At 48.7% G+C, this 18,944-nt stretch overlaps 1 protein-coding gene across 2 annotated transcripts in view; it reads left to right on the plus strand.

Moving 5' to 3' along the window:
- The first annotated feature begins 171 nt into the window (after positions 1-171).
- The window catches only part of CCNI (cyclin I), a 35,678-nt gene continuing 16,905 nt past the window's right edge, over positions 172-18,944 (plus strand). The window contains exons 1-2 of one of the 2 annotated variants that reach the window (XM_055797008.1): positions 172-478; positions 18,104-18,260. In XM_055797008.1, coding sequence (XP_055652983.1) covers positions 18,147-18,260 — 114 coding nt within the window. In that variant the 5' untranslated portion in view covers positions 172-478; positions 18,104-18,146. The remainder of the gene's footprint in view (positions 479-18,103; positions 18,261-18,944) is intronic. The other variant, XM_055797007.1, reaches the window with a different exon arrangement.

An 18,944-nucleotide genomic window follows, 5' to 3' on the forward strand; every position in this document is an offset into this window, starting at 1 on the left:
GGGCAGCCAGCGGCGCAGCCTGTGCCCGCGGGCGGGGCGGGGGTGTGCGGGCGGTGAGCAGGGGCGGCACCACGCCGCCAGCCCCGCCCCGCACCGCCCCCCGCGGGAGGCGGGGCCGCCCCGCCGGCCCTTCTTTCCCTCCCCTGCTCCCCCCGGGAAGCGGCTGGCTCCGGGCTGCCTCTCGCTCCCCCCCCCTCCCTTTTAATTTTTATTTTATTTTATTTTAACCCCCCCTTCCCCACCCCGCGCGGCGGCGGCGGCGGCCCGCCTTCCCCCCCCCCCCTCCTCCCCTCCCCGGTCCCCGTCGCCGCGGCCCCCGCCATGGCGACATGAGCCCGCCGGCCGCCGCCGCCGCCGCCGCCCCGGACATGGGGCCCGCACGGTGCTGAAGCGCCGCGGAGGAGCCCCGCCGCCGTCGCCCCGCCATGGGGTGCTGATGGCAGGGCCCCGCCGGGCACCCCGCCGCCGCGCAGGGGAGGTGAGCCGCGGGGCGGGAGCCGGGGGTGCGGGCGGGGGTCTCCGCGGCGGGCGGGCGTGCACGGCACCGGGGGTGCGCGATGCAGGGCGCCGGTATGAGGTGCCTGTGTGTGTGGCGCACCGTTGCGTGTGCGCTGCGCGCACGGCGCCCGTGTGCGGCGCGTTTGGAGAGCGTCCGTGCGTTGCACGACTGTGAGCACAGGGCGTGTGCAAAGCGCCCGTGCTTTGCCTGAGTGTGTCCAAAGCGCCCGTGCATTGCACGAGTGTGTGCACAGGGCGCGTGCAAAGCGTCCCTGCGTTGCACTAGTAGGTGTACGGGGCATATGCAAAGCGCCCGTGCGTTGCACGAGTGTGTGCGCGGGGCGCCTGCATTGCACGAGCGCAGCGCATTGTGCGCGCAGCACAACAACAGTTGTGTGCGGGCCGTGGCCGCCGTGCCCTGCTTCACCCCCCTGCCCTGCGGGTGTCGGCGGTCGCCAGGCCCCTGTCCCGGGTGGGTGGGGGGCGCTGAGCAGCACATCTGTGCCACAGGTGTGACTTCTTGGTAGCTCATCGTGGCACACGTAATTTGTGGTGCTTCTCCTCTTCGTGTACTTGGTTTGCAGAGACGGTCTGCGCTCTCCTCCGTGCCGCCTTTGGCCGCCTGTCTGCGATGGAAGAAGTGCCGTTCTGTTCTATAAATCCGCATCAAAGGGGCGAGCTTACGGAGCGAGGTTACCGGTGGTTATTTCATGCCGGTGGTAGAGAGCAGGCTCGCAAAAAATCCTCCTGAAAACTTGTCCATTGAACACAGGAAGACCTGTTCCTTTATCCTCCCCTTTTGAACCAGTGAAGGAGGGAAAAAGGAACAATCCAGCATTTTCACTGCCCTTACATATATATAAATAAGGGTGTTATAGAAGGCAGGCTGTTTCAAGCCTGAGTTTAAAAGTGATTTTCAGCATCAGCCTTTGTGTGCTCCCAAAACATTCTTCCCATGGTGTACTGCAGCAGCCTGCCCAAGGCACAGCCCCTTTCAAAGACAGAAGGGTGAGATTTCTTTTAATAACTATGTATGTAAATTGAGCAAAATGCACATGGTTGTGAAGCTCCCTTTTCTGGAGCATCTCGTGTTTTCCATGCAGAGATGGCAGATGTGGCAGTGGCCCTCGCTCCCCTGGGGCTACCCCCTGCCCCGACTTAAAGCTGGGGGATGTATGCAGAGCCCAGGTTTCGCAAGGTGAGGCTGAGTAGGAGTTTGTCTCTAAAAAAGCAAATCGCAGTGTCTTTTCCTTGTCTCCAAGGTTTTGTTTTGGATCCCTGCAAATGACTGTGTTTTTATTTTTTTTTATTTCCTTTAAAGTAGTTTGGCTGGCTCCTAAGGCTGGGGGATAGCTCACTCTCATCTGTGCCTGCACAGACCTTGGCATGGGATGTGGGAAGCTGATCTTTTGGCTTCGCCCCAACGGGAATTGAACTTTCACATGATACATATATACTTCTAGTTATCCATTACCCCTGTTTAGAGCTTGTGTGTAGTTTGACATGGCAGAACTCATCTTGAAGCTCCTTTTACTGTGTCCGTTCTGTATTCTTACAGACTCCTGTGCTTGTTTGCTTTGGGTCCTTATTTAAAAGTACTCTGAGATTGCGTCTGTCCTCCTGGCAGTGCATGATAACAGCCTCGCTCTATCAGGGCCCTCTCCACAAAAGGTCCTGCTTGGTTGATGCCTGCTGGGGCTGGGCTTTCCCACTGTTTTGTGTTTGGGGTGTCACAAGCTGCATTGGGTGATGGTGAGAGCTGTGGTGAGCAGGGCAGCACTCCTGCGGCGTGTCTCTGCTCTGGTCTCGCTGGCAGCAGCCATTCCTGGATGCGGTTGAAGGCATTGACATGCCTCAGCGCAGCCTGCTGTTTGCTGCTCTGAGCGAGCAGCCGCAGCCCCGTGGGGTGAGGAGACCCCCTTGTTAGCCCTGCCCCACGCTCTGGCCTTTGCCAGCAGTGCAGCATTCCCTTCAGGACTCTCCTGCACAGCCAGGTGGTAAAGGGCACTTCGAGCTGGTTCAGGTATGGTTTTAGGGGAACAGTTGTAGCGCAGTATCCTTACATCCTAGAAGCCTTGGGATGACTTTGAGGGAATCGACAAGTCAGGCATGGGGACATCTGTTTTCCAGGGTAATGCAGTATCCACAGCTGTCTGTCTGCCATCTTACGTTAACACTGATGCAATCAACATTTACTTTCTAAAATGTGTTATTTTCCTATTTTCAGATTATTTGTTATATTTACAGACATGTATCAATTTACAGACTTCCGTCCAAGTGTGAGGCTGTTCAGTGCCACTACTTTCACTTGTGTCATTGCCCTGGGATAAGCTTTTTAAGTCAGTGGATGGACCCAAGTGTTTAGCTCTTCACAGCTTTGAGCATCTCCCTTATAATTACAGTCTCTTGGATTTTCCCTTCTCAACTTTTCTGTGCTCACCTGCTTCTTAGCATACCTTGAGCAGGCAACAAATGACAGCATGAGCGTGTTTGTGTGATGGAACGTGCCTTCCCCCAGGCCAGTATGAAAGATGCTTTCCTTTGCACACGTGCAGCAATGCGCTGGTTAAAGCGGTAATTAATCTTGACCTCATGCTGAGCTGGCTTTTTGAGAGCACATATATTCACGGGTTTAATCTTTGTGTTTTTACATGACACCTCTTAGTAAATAAGATTTGGTGCTGCTGTCATGCTGATGTAAATTAGCCACCTGAAATGGGTGATAGAATGGGTAGATACACAATCTGCAGTTCATTTCACACTGCTCCGTAGCCTGCCAGAGACATATTTTAAAAAGCCTGGGCAGGACCAGTGGCTTCAGGAAAACTAGACATCACATTTTGACCACCAAGTGATAACTTAGGACTGTGTTGCCCAAGCAGGGAGCAAAATCACAGAATGATTTGGGTTGGAAGGGACCTTAAAGACCGTTTAGTCCCAACCCCCTGCCACAGGCAGGGACACCTCCCCCCAGCCCAGGCTGCTCCCAGCCCCGTCCAGCCTGGCCCTGAGCACTGCCAGGGATGGGACACCCACAGCTGCTCTGGGCAGCCTGGGCCAGCGCCTCGCCACCCTCACGGTAAAGAATTTCTTCCCAATATCCAATCTAAACCTACTCTCTTTCAGTTTAAAGCTGTAACTCCATGTCCTATCACTATAGGCCCTAGCAAAAAGGAAAGGAGAAGACTCCACTCCAGACTTGAGTGGAACACAGTTGTGGGATCTGGAAGTCCTCCCCTGCAAGATAGAAGATGGGTGTCTAGGGCTAACCTGTCCAGGAACAAATTGTGGGTGTTTTTGTTTTCTCCCAGGATTTCATGGGGCTAGAGAAGGTACCAAAACCGCAGGTACTTTTCACCAGGACACTCCAATGAAGGAGCAGGAAATCCAGGCTTGCCATCAAGGAGATGGATTTCAAGGGGGGTTCTGGTTCGCTGGGAGTAGAGAGCAGTTTCTTTGAGAATTCAGCACAATAACAGCTATTTTCAAATGCCAAAAAAGCAAGGTGAAGTCATTCAGATGGAAGGAGAAATCTTAGGTGCCTCCCATCTAAGTGTGGAACAGAAATTTTCCCTTCCTGTGTGTTTGCTAACTGCAAATGATTATACTGTAATGGGTATTTGCACTTGCTATGCAATAGTCATGTAAAAGCTCACTTGCGAATAACATGTTACTGCAGATACTCCATTTTGCTCATCAGCCCAGACATCAAACATTTTCTTTACCAGGATAATGGGAGGTGCTGGATGAACCCCTTTGCCAGAGGCATTTGTGCCTTTTTGGTGGTATTTCACTGTATACAGTGAGATACTGTTTCTTGGCTGGGGTAGCTCGTGACTGCAGTGGTCTGTTAGACAAGAGCTCGGCTCCCAAAAGCTTCAACCTTTACCTTCCTAACAATTTTTGAGTGTTAATCTTGGGGTTTAACTGCTCCTAAGTGCTGCCATGCAGCTGAAAAGCCTGCTTCCTTTACGGATGCAGCTGCTGTAACACAACCATCAAATGCAGCTTAATCTCCCATTTATAAAAGCACTGCAAATGTGACCATGCCTGCATCTATAGGACCAAAGGGGACTTTGCACAGCATGCTTTGTGGAAGCAGGACGACTCAGACTGCCATTACGTATGGCCTCAGACATACCGTTTTCTCTTTGTCAGTAACCCCACCTCCCGTTTCCTTCCCTGGGTTTATTTTATTTTAGGTTGCGGACTGTTGTCCTATTTTAGGTCGTCTGGAACTGGGGATATCAAGGCTGTTGTTAAATTCTTGCTCATAGGGCAAGGAGAGATGAGCACGTAGGGAAGAGCCAGGAGTGTGCCTGTGCCATCCTGCTTTGTGGACAATTGGAATTATGTCCTTTTCTGTATTGTCTCAACAAGAGGCTAATTAGTCAGCAAGCTCGAGCTCCTAGAGGACAATTAAAGTTTATAACTGTGGGTTGTCTTTGGTTGATGAGAAAGAGGAGACAGTACTCTCAGAGCCTAAGAATGCTGCTCTGCAGCTACTGTGCTGTACCTCATAATTGATCTATTGTTTCAACAGCAGATAATTCCTCATTTCCTCATAATTATCTCTTTTTAGTGCCTCACACTGTATCCTGATATTAGCTGTAATCACTGATAATTTACCCCAAAGCTAATCAGAATCTGCAAAGCGAAATACGGGCCTTGGTGAGCATTCATGCTTTCAGATAAAATTCTCTTTTGTTGTTGTCAAGAGGAATCAAGCCATTGTAGTTACATGTTTTCTGGATGTGGGTGTTGAACTGGGTATAAACTTGTTTGGTTTTATTGCTGTTCATTTATGTTAATGACCAACTACTGCCGAAAGACAAAAATAACTACTGCTGAATCCTGTTTCTGGGTTTTTGGTTTTTTTTTTTCCCCCATAAAGACGTTGTATTTGTTTGGTTTCCGGGGATTATATTACTCAAAAGGTGGTGTGTGGTGCTTTAGATTCTGAATGCCTGTTGGCCCTTGCCTGTAGAGAGTTAGCTTTTATGAGCTTGAAAGCCTCTGGCCCTATTTTATGAAATTACTGCTCGCTCTCATACTTTGTGAGCTTGATTTTCCTCAGTTACTTCCTTCAAGTTACTGTTGATTTATACCAAGTTATATTGGCGATGGGAGAAGTGAATCATGCTCTGCATGTGTTGCTGTTAGGAGACTAGCTGTGAGACATTACATAATGCCAGGTTAGGTTTGCCTTTTTTTTTTTTAAGCCTTTCTGCTCTGCTTTCAGCATTTGCTGCCTGAAGAACTGATGAGCTGCTCTGGGCATACAGCTGAACCCTCAAACTGTGCTGCTTTGAGCCTAAGGCCCTTAAAGTCACAGAGCAGCTGAGGCTGGAGGAGACCTCTGAAAGCCATGTTGTCCACCCCCCCTGCTCAAGCAGGTCCACCTAAACCAGTTGCCCTGTACCATGTCCAGATGCCTCTTCAGCACCTCTGGGGATGCAGACTCCACAACCTCTCTGGGCAACTTCTGCCAGTCCTCTGTCACCCTCGCAGTAAAGAAGTGTTCCTGATGTTTAGAGGGGACATCTTCTGTTTCGTTTTATGCCCCTTGCTTCTGGTACTGACACTGGGCATCACTGAAGAGAGCCTGGCTTCATCCAGTTTGTACCCTCCCTTTATTTATTTTTTTATATATATATGTTTTAAATATATGTAAAAGTAACATTCTCCCTGCCCCAAACCTTCTCTTTCATCCCTTTATGTATTTATATATATTACATTCCCTCTGCCCCAAACCATCTCTATGTGTTTTATATATGTATGTAACATTTGTCCTGCTCCAGTCCTTCTCTTTCCAGCATGAAGAATCCCAGCTCTCAGCCTTTCCGTGTAAGAGAGCTGCTCCAGTCCCTTCATTGTATTAGTAGTTCTTTACTAGACTCTGTCCAGTACATCCATGTGTCTTGCTCTGGGGAGCCCCAAACGGACACAGCGCTCAGGTGTGGCCTCACCAGTGCTGAGCAGCGGGGAAGGCTCACCTCCCTCAGTCTGCTGGCAACCCTCCTCCTAATGCAGCCCAGGATACCACTAGCTTTCTATGCCACAAAGGCACACTGCTAGCTCATGATCAGCTTGGTGGCCACCAGGACCCCCAGGGCCTTTTCTGTAGAACTTCTTGCCATCCAGACACCCCCCAGCATGTATTGGTGTCTGGGGTGTTTCCTCCCCAGGTGCAGGACTCCACACTGACTCTTCTTAAGATTCCTGGCAGCCTGTTTCTCCAGCATGTGGATGTCCCTTTGGATGGCAGCATGACAGATCTCTAGCATACCAGCTGCTACTCCTCACGTGGTGTCACCTGCAGAGCGGCTCAGAGTACTCTCTAGCCCATCATCCAGATCATTAATGAACACGTTAAGCAGGACTGGACCCAGTATTGACCCCTGGGGTACACCACTAGTCACCACCTCCAGCTAGACTTTGTGCCACTGGTCACCACCCTCTGGACACATTCATTCTGCCACTTTTCAATCCAATTCACTGTCTGCTCATCCAGCCTCTGCTTTCAGTAGTGTTGCCCAGATATTCCCTGGCCTTCCTTTTGCTGCCTACATATTCTCCCAGGTAACCCATCCTTGCTTCCACCTTCTGTAGTGCTTGCTTCTTGTGTTTTAACTGTGCCAAGATCTCCTTATTTATCTACACAGGCCTCCTGGTATTTCTGCCTGATGTGGTATTTGTGGGGATGGAAGTCTTGAGCTTTGAGGTGATCCTTGAATAACTTTGAGCCCTGCTTCCCATCAGGGCCTTGCCCCATGGGATGCTTCCAGGCAGATCTTTGCGGAGTCCAAAGCCTGCTCACCTGCAGTCCAGGGTTGTGAGCTTGCTGCTTACCTTCCTCCTTGCCCTTGGGATCCTGAACTCCACTATCCCACGGTCACTGCAGGCAAGGCAGCCTTTGACCTTCACGCCCCCAACAAGCCCCTCCTTGTAGGGGAGTATGAGGTCCAGCAGGACACCTCTCCTTAGTTTCTCTGTCACATGGGTCAGGAAGTTGTAGTCTGTGCACTCCAGGAACCTCCTGGATTGCTTATGCCGTGCTGTGTTGTCCCTCCTGCTTACGTCAGGGTGGTTGGAGTCCCACATGAGGACCCAGGTCTGCAAACAAGGGGCTGTTTCCAGCTGTCTGTAGAAGGCCTCATCCACTTGTTTTTCCACCCACTACAGTGTCACTCTTACCTGTTTTCTCTTTAATCCTCACCCACAAGGTCTCAGTTGGCTCCTCATCCATCCCCATGCAAATCTCCATACACTCCAGCTGTTCTTTGTCATCAAGGGAGACTCCACCATCCTCCTTTTTCCAGCATGCCTTTCCTAGGGAGCCTGTATCCCTCCATTGCAACACTCCTGTGTGTTGAGTCATGGGAGCCATCCCACCACCTCTCCGTGATCCCAACAAGATCATAGCCATTTAGCTGCACACAGGTCTCACCGTGTTTATTCCCCACTATGTTCATAGACATACATGCACTTCAGAGAAGCAGCAAAATGAGCTTCTTTCCCAGAAAGAGTTTGGGGGAGTTCCTCCATAATGGTAGCTCACAGGTGCATCCTTGCTTGCATGCAAATCCTGGAAGTGACCCCACTTAAGCCTCATTTTTTGTTGATTTTGTGGTCCCTTCCTATCACTTCGGGCCCTTTGCCCATCAGCCCTGTCCACTGCTCTCAAAGGGCTCCTGGTAACTCCATCCCTGCTCTGTCAGGCCTAGTTCAAAGCCATCCTTATAGGGTCACCCATCTGTCATGCTTTAAGCCTGACCAGCAACCAAGCCCCACACAGCTGCTCGCTCACTCCCCCCACAGTGGGATAGGGGAGTGTTTTGGAAGAGTACAAGTGAGAAAACTCACAGTTTAGTAGGTAAAACAAAAGCCATGCATGCAAACCAAGCAAAACAAGGAATTTACTCCTTCCATCAGCAGGCAGGTTCAGCCATCCCCAGGAAAGCAGGGCTCCCATCACGCCTAACGGTTTCTCGGGAAGACAAATGTCGTAATGCCAAATGTCCTGCCCGTTCCCCCTGCTTCCTTCTGCCCCCAGCTGACATACTCAGTATGACATCAAATGGTCTGGAATATCCCTTGGGCTAATTAGAGTCAGCTGTCCTAGCTGTGTCCCCTTCCAGTTTCCTGTGCCCCTCCAGCCCTCTTGCTGGGAAGGCCTGAGAAACTGAGATGTCCTTGACTTGGTAGAAACATTACCCATCAACAACCAAACCCATCAATGTGCTATCAACATTCTCACACAGAAGCCAGAACACAGCACTAGCTACTGAGAAGAAAATCAGCTCTCCCAGCTGAAACCAGGACACCATCTTACTGGTAGAGATATCTTTGCCCAGCTTGGGTGAAGTGGATCCCATCCCTCCCAAGCAGACGCCCCTCCACTAGCAGGATCCCACAGTCATAGAACTCAAACTGCTGTTGCTAACACCAGTTCTGCAGGCAACTGTTGACCTACGCTCAGGAGAACATCACCAGGGCCCCCAAGCTTTTGACTGCCACCCCCAAATCTCCATAGTCACTTGACACTCTAGAGGCTGCCTCGACAGTTTCCCTAATGCCCACATGGAGGGAAAGCAGAGGTAGCAGTCAGAATGTTGGACAACATTCCACATCCGGGCCCCCCGCAGGCGGCAAGCCTCTCTAGATGATAGGTCAGATTGGAGGTGGATGCTTCTGTCCCCTGCAGCCAGGAGTTCCCCATTACAATCTCTCACCCCTTCTTCCTAAAAGTGTTGTGTGGTTTAGGGTCAGGTAGCCCATATCTCTTGCCCAAAGGCACATCTGGCTCCTCTTCAACGAGCATGCTGAACCTAGTTCACAGTTACAAGCCCTTAGGTGGGACAGGAACTTGCCTTTTAGTGCCAGAAGTCACCCACTTCCATCCTTGCCCTTCCTCCAGAGGTTTCACTTACCTTGATGGTGGGAGTGGACACTGCTCACTTCTCTGTTATGGATGGGGGCTGAGGCTTTTCAGGCTGCTGGGTCCCAGAGAAGACCCTGTCTGTCTCCCATGAAACTTCTCTGATGCTGTACAGCCTGCTCACTATCTCCTGTAACTCCTTCACTTGGCTCCACAGCTCCTCCAAGTCAACATACCCCTGGAGGACTGAGGGCCATCTCTCCCAGCCTTGGAGAGAGGCCCTAGACACTCCCTGCAGCCTGGAACTTGGAGGCCTATGCCCATCATCCAAAGCTCTACCCTGGCAGGGGCAGCTGCTCCAGCATTTGCTGGAAGAACTTCCCCATGGTGGACCAGTTTATACTGGAGCAGCTCTAGCTGAGTCCGCTCTCATAGCAGGCTTCTACATAAACCTCTACAATTTATTCCTGATGCCTTGGGTCTGGCTCGTGTTTATGTAGACCTCACTCAGGCACTGGCTAAGAGGGGTGCTTCACTCTCCCTAATTAGAGGGCAGCTGCACCCTGGGTCAAGGGCAGCTGATCATGCTCGTTAAGCAGCTGCTAGAGCTCCCTCAGGCTGAGAGCCTCGTGGCTTACCCGTACCTCATCCTCACCTAGCAACAGCCTCACTCTCCAGGTTTCTGAGAGGGTTCCCAGGTGTTCCACAGTGATCTTGGACCCTGTCCCCAAAGGATCCAGAAGGTCCCAGAGAACCCAGAGACTGCTGTGCAAACCTTGGTTAGTTGCTTCTGGGAGCTGGGCTCGTTCCTTTGCTGGCACCATACAGAGAGTTTGGTGCGGGGCTCAGCCGTTGCTCTCATGGGTTTACCCATCGTTTAGGTTAGAAACACCGTAAGAAGAACAGGCGTCATACCAGCAAACGTTTGTAGTGCCTTTATACCTGTCTCGTGCTTCAGTTCTGAGCAAGGAGGTAGCACCACCTTTTGGCATGTGACCGCAGATTGTCCCATAGGAGGGCAGCCTGCCCTTGATGAGATACCCTAGTGCACACAATAAAGGCTCACGTTCCTAGCCTGGCGGCATGGCTCTTTCTGAGCGGTGAGATCTGCATGCCCAGCAATAGCAGGGTCCGTTCCTACCGAAATGTTAGCCCAAGGCCCTTGGCTGATTTTAATAAACGTTGTGAGGAGTTTACATCTTCAAGAAGCATCTTGCATGCAATCAGCAGCCAGGTGATGACCCCATAGCGTTGAAAGAGTATAAAAAGTAAGAGTTTCTTTTGCAAGTGTTCATAAAATGGCATGGAGGGGTTTTGGTTTGCAAGGGTTTTGTTTTTGCTTAATTTAGTCAATGCAAGCAAACAGCCTCCATCAGTTAATAACATTTCCTTTGATTTTTAGGTTCAAATAACCCAAAATCTCAAAGCAGAATTCATTAAAGTGTATTGAGTTTCATCTCCTCTATGTGTCGGACCCATACGTTATGCAGCTGGAGCTGGTCTCCTAGGGCTGGATTCCGAGTTTACCTTTTATCCACAGTTTACTTGGTATGTTGCCACACACGGCTTCAAAAGGGAAAGGAGCTATGATTGAAACAGCTTGTTTGCATCACTCGGAGCTGTGGCATGGAAAATTTAAGCCATTGCTGACCGAAGGCCTTTCTGGGCAAATGCTGCTTGGAGGGACTCTTGCTGGCAGTTGCCGAGACAAATAGGAAATGGAAACCTCCTCCGGCATTTCCAACCAGAGCCATTAGAAAAGGGGGTAGGGCAGGCATGGGTCTGGAAGCATGCCTGTCTTGCCAGGAGGGAAGAATGGTGACATTGTCTGAGAGTTCAATTGGGAGTTCATCTTCTACCTTGTTTTTTGAAAGTCCCTGCTTTGGAAAACACCATTTAAGCTTCCCTTTAATAGCAAAACCCTGGTGTCAGCCATGAGGCTTGGGGAATGAAGTACAGCAGAAATTTCTTAGAACTAGTCAGGTTTACGGTCTCCAGGTGTTAGGAGAGGAAAGGCTGGGCAGCGAGCATAGATTTTACAAAGCGGTGGCTGCTGTAAAACGAAAGAACGGCTCAGGCTTGTACCTGCAGAACCCCCCTGTGTGACAGCCATCAGACAGCAAGCAGCTTTACACCACTGCCATCACCAGCAGCTCTGTGGCACCCTCCCTCCTGTTTAAAAACGCCCCCATCCAAGCTTTCTTTCCCCCCCCGTTATTCTCCCCGTTTTCTTGCTGGATTTTTTTGCTACCCATAGGGAATACTGTGAAGAACTGAAGCTGTTCATGTTTTCTGCCATGTTGCTCTACAAATCTAGAAGTGTTTATGGTGCTGCAGCAAAGTCCATCTGAGCTTTCCTTTTTGAACAGAATTGAAACAAAAGATGGTGGTGAGAAGAAAGAGTACACTGCTGCTGGTCAGGATGCATCCCTCTCCAGAGGGCTCCTGCTCCTCCTCCATAGGTGCTGGATAGGTCCTGGGATTTTTCTGTTTCAAAACAGACTTAAAAACACCTCCCTTCCCTCACATCAAAACATTGCTCTGCATTCTCTTTTTCTGCAGTTGCAGACCCGTGTTTTTCACTGGCGGGTTTCTTTAAAATCTTTGGAAAAATTCTTCATTTTGGAAAACCGACACTAAAATGAGGTCAACTTTGTTTGCACTCCCAGGAAAAATCTGGTTGGAGGAAAAGAAGTGGCGAGTGTGTGATGTACATGAGCCTGCCTGAACGATGCTGCCAAAATATCTCACAGACTTGCCTTTGTAGCAGGTTGTGGGAGTTAGCTGTGGGTGAGTCATACAGACAAACGGCAAGGGCCCTCTTCATTTCCCAGCCTGCATAAAATTACCTCGTTCCCAATTTAGGTCTGTGGCTGGCTTATGCACAAGTCAAATACGTTGCTTGTTAAAGGTGCAATATTGTATACGTACCTGTGGCATAGCTATGTTTGATAGTAATGCATTTCTCATGGGGGAACGCATTCTTATTTTAATGCATATTGGTATTCATTCTGTACAAGTCAGTTCGTTGCTTCAAATACACTCGCTTATTTAGATGTGGAAATTTGAAACTATATTCCCAAACAGCTTTTTCCTGGTCGTTTAATTTGAAAAATACCATATATTGTCTCACACTCTTGTCAGGCTATTTCCACTGACCAGGCTACAGCATTATTTACTTTCTACAGCGCAAACCAGATGATTTTAACCCATGCTGGTCCTCTGCTTATCACTATCGCATCAGGTTGTGCTTTGGCAAGCTGAAAAGGCAGAAAGCTAAGCAGTGATTTCCACTAGTGAGTCATTCATGGGAGATTTTGCTGCCTAAGCCACAAAAACGTTGTCCTCTTACAACTGTTCTGTGGCACAAAAATAATGTAAAATTGTAAAAGCAGCCTATGCCTGCTGCTTTTTTCTTCTGAGATGTAATTAACACTGTAGGCATTTACTTCTTCTGCCATAAATTTCTAGGCTGCTTTACTGACATGGGGGGAGGAAAGAGTTAAGCAAAGAGAAAGCCCCAGATACTAAAATTAACATCCATCCCACCCACCCCCCGCCCACAGCTTTGAAATTTCTCATCACAGCTTGCAGTTAGACGATTTCTTCTAGCAGTGCAAACTACATTTTGATCATTTGAAATCACAGATGGCTGGCTGGAGCTCGGAGGAATTCAGTCTCCTTCCTCTCTTCCTTCTGCTTCCCCTTCCTCCCCCACCCAGAAGAGTCTGTTTTCAGGTCATCTGTAAAATTGTATTAATGCTTGTTAAAGCTGAAGCAGATTTGGCTGCAGGGTGCTGAAAATACTTACAAGGTCTGCAGAAGTGCATGTGGTGGTTAAGCTCTGTTGGAATTACCTCTCTTGTTCAGAATATCCACCTGGATTTATGCACAAAATAAAGATGGTGGTTTAAGGCTGTCTCTAGTCCTAGAAATCTTGTTAATTGTTCTTGAAATGATCTATATTCAAATGAAAAAACAAACCAAAAAGAAACAAACCCCCAAAACAGCCCACAACCAAAACAAGAGACGTTTTTATTACTGCCCTGAATGATTTCAGTGATGCTATTTACAGTGCAGTTGTATTGGCACAGCTTAATTGCAACTGGAGGCAGGGGAAAATCAGAAACTGTTATGAGGTTGTTCTGCCAGTGGAGAATACGATCTTGCATCTTTTGTCTGCAGGAGGCACTTTTTTTTTTGTCAGGGAAACAGATTACTATTTTTTTTTACACCACCCCCACCCCAAGCTCAACTATTTTGCATCCTACACCGATGCACAAACACGCCCCAAACCAAAAAGTGTTTCTGGCTATGTAGTGACCTGCCCCAATTACTGCAAACACAAAACCGTAGCCTGCAGCACTTAGCAGCCCAAAACTTCTCTAGGGAAACTCAAAGTACCTCCTTAAGTCATTTATAAACTTGGATCAAAAAGAGAGATCTTTAGGAGATGGGTTACATTTCTTGGACCAAGTCAGGGCATTTTTAATGGATAAGCAGGTGATTTTTAATGCCTCATACAAGTGAAAACCTCACACCAAAGTTTTGCCTCTAATTTCAGAGCAAGATTGAGACTGCAGCTTGTGACCTTGCTCACAGGAGATGTCAAAACAAAGCCAATGCATTGCCTTGCCTTACTTTACTAGTTTTCCAGCTGTTCTTTAAGAAGTTTCAGTGTAGCTAGCTGACCTTCCAGTGAAGATGAAACTTTGTGAACTGTTTGAACAGTGTTTTAAAAACTCCCCAAGTGACTGTGGAAAAAAAAAAACCTAACCACCACCCTGGAGCCGAAGTTTAATTTTAAATTGGGGAAACAGAAGGAAAAAGCCAGGGTGAGTTAGTTTATGGTGACTGTCACAGCTTTGGCAGTTCCTTCAGCTGTGGGTCTCTTGGGCTCAGTTGCAGAAAAAATGCATGTGAGTTTTCGGCTGGAGCAAATCTGTGCTGTCAGGGCAGGCTCAGCCCTCGTTGGCACTGCTGTGCTCTGCAGAGGTGCCTGCTGCATTGACAAGTATCTTTACTGCTGATGGGAGCCTCGACGTTGCTTTTCTGCTCAGGTTTTCTCATCTCGGTCTGAGCGGAGAGGAGTCCAGTCCCTCTGTGTTCTTCACCCGACTTCCATGCGCTGGATTTTGGGAAGTTGTGCTGGCAGTCCCGTTCCTTGTCTTCTCCAAGCACCGAGCAGTGCTCGCTCTGCAGTGGCTCCCTTGTGTTTTGTGAAGCCTTGCATACATGTAGAGCATGCTGGCATTTTTTCAAAATGGTGTACATTTATCTGAATAAGAGCTATGTAAATTATAGATGCAAACTCGTTTCAGCCCTTGGGGTGCTTGGCAAGCTGCCCGGCATGCTCTCGGTGCTGGAAAAGCCTGCGCACCACTGTTGCTCCAACGGAAACTTTCAAGCGCGTCATTCCTTTTCTTTTTTTCCTTATAAAGGTTATTGGGCCTCAGCCCTCATTGAATTGCCTCCCTAGTTCAGGAGGGAAACGTTATTTTCCCCTCTCTTTTTTCCCCCTTGGTGACTCAAGAAGAGTCACCATCACTGCTCACTAAAAACACCCCTTGCAGGGCCATTGGTATTTAGGGGTGCTCCAGGGTCACCCCTGAGCTCTCTGCTGGGGCCGCTGACCAGTCCAGGCAGCACAGGGACAGCCTAAAAAAGGGATCAGGGTAAGGAAAAGATCTTTTCTCGGTCCAGAGGCCTGTGAAACCCACTTGTGTTGTAAATACTGTGGGGATGTTTTGTCAGTTGCAACAGACCAAAAAAATGGTGCATGAGGATGCTTGCTTGGGCCTGAAATTTTTCATGTTTTCTCCAGTGATTTGGGGGGTGGCTAATTACTCTCTCTTTCCTGCAAACCCAAGAAAGGACTGTCAATATTTCATATTAGGAGACGCGGTTGGGCTAAGTATAGCTGCTGATTGTTTTTATTGACAAGCGTGCAATGAGGAGCTTGCTGTGTCCCGGCTCTTGGTGCTCAGCGCTGGTCCTGAGCTTTGGGTCTGGTCCTGACGTCACCGTTTTTCTCCATTTCACCTTGTGCAACTCCAAGTGCTCACGAGCACACATTTAATGGCTGTCTTCTCCAAATGTGGCCTGAGGGACTGTAGCCGATACCCTGTGGGATGTTACCCAGTTAGCGTTATCTGGTACATAGCAGCTGACAATCTGCGGGCTCAGTTAAATAATAAACAAATAATTTTTTTAAAAAGTCACCCATCTTTTGCTCTGCACAGTCCTGGAGAAACCCCTTTTCTGGGGCTCTCGAGTTGCAAGATGGGAAGGCTGCGCTCCCCAATCTCAATCCCTGTTTGCTGGATGCCCGCTGCCCCACCCCCACCCCCCATGCCAGAGGGGACAAAATCTCTCACCTGCGCCTGCGATTTAAACTGCTTTTTTCCATCAGCGCAGGGGTGCAGCCCCCATCACCGCTATCCTCATTTCCCAGGGCTTTACACTTCATTTGGAGGCCTGATGGCTCTGGAAACGGTGGGTGATGCAGCCTTCGGGAACCGGCCGAGCCCGAGTGTATTGTCTGATGAGAGGCTAATGAGATGCTAATGACGCCCCCGAGGGAGTGAGCTGCGAGGGAGGCTGTGGATGGGTATCCCGGTTTCCCCTTCAGCTTCACCAGCAGCCCCATGTACAGTGGTAGGAGTCTCGTCAGGATCACTCCGAGGCTTAAAAAAAGAAACGCACGTAAATACCCTTGCGGTTCAGGCCACGGTTCTGTTTAGAGGAAGGTAGTTTCACCTCTTCGCAGGCAGACTATCCCTCTGGTCAAGTGAGGAACTTTTAACAGGGATTCTTCAGTCCACAGTGATACTCAGTTAGCCGTTCGGGGGCTGATGGGGAGTCATTCTGAGCCCCGTTCAGGAATCCGGGATCCATGGTGTCCCCTCCAGCTGGAAAACCAGTATATGGCCCCACTCACCTTGGGTCTTTACAGTGACGGGCTGGAAACCTTGTGTAGGGGTATGCCAAGCCAGTACAGCCTCTCCTTTGTTCATGGAGAAGCATTTGTTCAGTAAAAACCTGATATAAAAGGGGTTTCTGTTCAGGACCGAGAAGCTTGACGTTTATTTGCCACTTAAAACCTGCTTGGCTGTAAGTGGGACTTGAGTGCGGTTTTATGCCTCACGCAGGTTCTGTGTGTATCGCGCCCCTTCTGTGGATTGGTAAAGAAAAACACTTGTTTGACAGTTTCTCTTACACCTCTGTGAAAACACTCTGAATCTTCATTTGTTCAGAGCTGCTGTTGTTAAATTTTATAATAAACTGATTGTTGTAACTCTGAACTTTTGTTTGTTTTTTCTGATTCAACGTGTTGCCTTATTTCCTGTAAATACAGCATAAACTCTTGTATTAACAAACTGGTCTGTATAAAATAGCCTGGTTAGCATTTGGCCAGTATCCACCTGTTTGTTGCATATTTCACAAGAGCTCACAGAAGGAATTGAAAGTTCAAATAACTTTCCCATGGATTTACCCTTCAGGGCTGAATTGTTTTGCCTAAGTGATTTAATACTCTCAAGAAGTTTGCGGCCAGAGTAATGGTGGGCAGTATTGGAACAATGTGAGCAACCTTTTCAATCAGATAATTTTCTCCATTTGAAAGCAGGTTGTCTTTAAAAAAAAAAAAAAATTAAAAAAATCCTGCCTCCACTTTGTAATTTCAAATTTACAAGTTTCTTGCCACATCGTAACTGCTGAGTGAGACTGCGCTAGGGCCAGGAGAACCCCCTTTTTTCTGTTTTGTGTATAGAAAAGTGCTTTACTTTAAATGGCTTGCTTTTTTATTGTCCCTTCTGCCAGTGGAAGCAGGTGTTTCTGAATACTGTGGGCCTTGCAGGCCACTTACCGGGCTTGTAGTCAGTTCTTGCTTTGCAAAGGCCGCCACTGGGTTTGCCGCTTTTTTCCGCCTTTAGAATGCATTTCCTATCTAAAATTAGAGATGTGCCCTAATGTTTTGTGGATCTAATGTATGTTCAGAGTGTTCAGACCTGAGAGGAACCTTCCTGAACTCCCTGGTACATTTGCATTGCACATGAAATGGGTCGCAGCTTGTGTGAGAAGCTACAGACCATACTGTGCAGAGAGGGAGAACATTGACCTTTTTGTCAGGCTTCAGCCTGTAAATCATTTAAGTTATCAAACAAATGTTCCTCTGTTTTGCACAGAACTTCCTGTTGCTGCTGAGAGTACTGGGCTAAGGCTGGCACCAACCAGGCTCCAAGGCTGGAATTTTTGAAAAATATTTGAATGTCAGTTTTAACTTCCCTTGAAGTCACAGGTAGACTGGTTTTAACTGCAGCAAGATTTGGGCCAGGGCAACTGACTCACTGAAATCCCCTTTATATTTGCTGTACTGCTCCTCCCTCTTCTCAAGTATTTTTCATAAAACACCCCCTTTTTAGTGCTGCTGAAGTCTTGCCCTGATTGCCCACATAACGGAGGAGCAGAAAACCTCAAAGCGGCAGGACTCTCCAGCCCATGTAGGTGTTGGAGACCTGTGGATGATTTTGGCCCTGCTTCATCTGAATCTGAGCCGACTGGTTTGGGTTTCCTTGGTAGGTTTGCCAAGTACCCAGTCACTGTCTGTTACAGATGAGCCTGGTCCGTTTCTTGCAGCCTTAGTCACCTTTGTGTGCTTGCTTTTGCTCAGTTTACCGGACGGGCACAGCTCAGTGTTTCACCAGGCTGTCTTTGCTTTTACAGGTAGCTGTATCCAGCTGGGTGGCAGGTGGATCCAAGGGTTACCATGAAGTTTTCAGGACCCCTGGAGAGCCAGAGGTTGTCTCTCCTTCTGGAGACGGCAATCTCTAGGGAAGCTCAAATGTGGAAAGCACATGTGCCGAAAATTCAGCCCAATCAGGTAATGTCTCTTCTTCACATCATTCATCTTGGTAAAGGCATGAGGCTATCCTCTGGTGTATTTTTATGTGAACAACTGATGCTGTTGCATGAGAAGTTACCTTTTGCTTGAGACCTGGGAAATTAGCTTGTGAAGTAAGTGATTACTTTTTTATTTGAGGGACCTAGCCACAGTCAGGGGTACAGAACGTGCTGAACAGCATACAGCGTTAGAGCTCTGCCGTTGCTTGTGAAAGCATGTACATACATTGTCTTAATTAAAATCATTTTACAAATTGTGTGGGTAATAAACGCACATTTCTTGGGGGTACCAACTCTGCAACAGTTCTTAAAAGCAGCTTCATCTTCATAGTGATCAAATTCACTAATAGCAGCGCTGAAATGCTGGCTCTCCACACGAAACGCCGCCTTCTGACTCGAACCATTAGCACTAGCTTAGCTCAGGCCTCCCCCTGGAACAGCATATTCACAGTGAAAGCCTGACCTTGCCACCTTCTCCCATTCTGAGCCAGATTCTTCCTTACGGTACATCATCCTACGTCAGCGGAGTAGGCTGTAGCTGTATCAGACGAAGCCAAGATGAGGATCCGACTCGGTCAGGCACTGCCTGCTTCAGGAAGGACCCCACAGACTCTAACAGAACTATTTATGGAGCAGGGTGCAAGCTCGTGTCAAGGGAAGCCAA

This window comes from Falco peregrinus, chromosome 2 (genome assembly GCF_023634155.1).
Source record: "Falco peregrinus isolate bFalPer1 chromosome 2, bFalPer1.pri, whole genome shotgun sequence".
Classification (NCBI taxonomy): domain Eukaryota; kingdom Metazoa; phylum Chordata; class Aves; order Falconiformes; family Falconidae; genus Falco; species Falco peregrinus.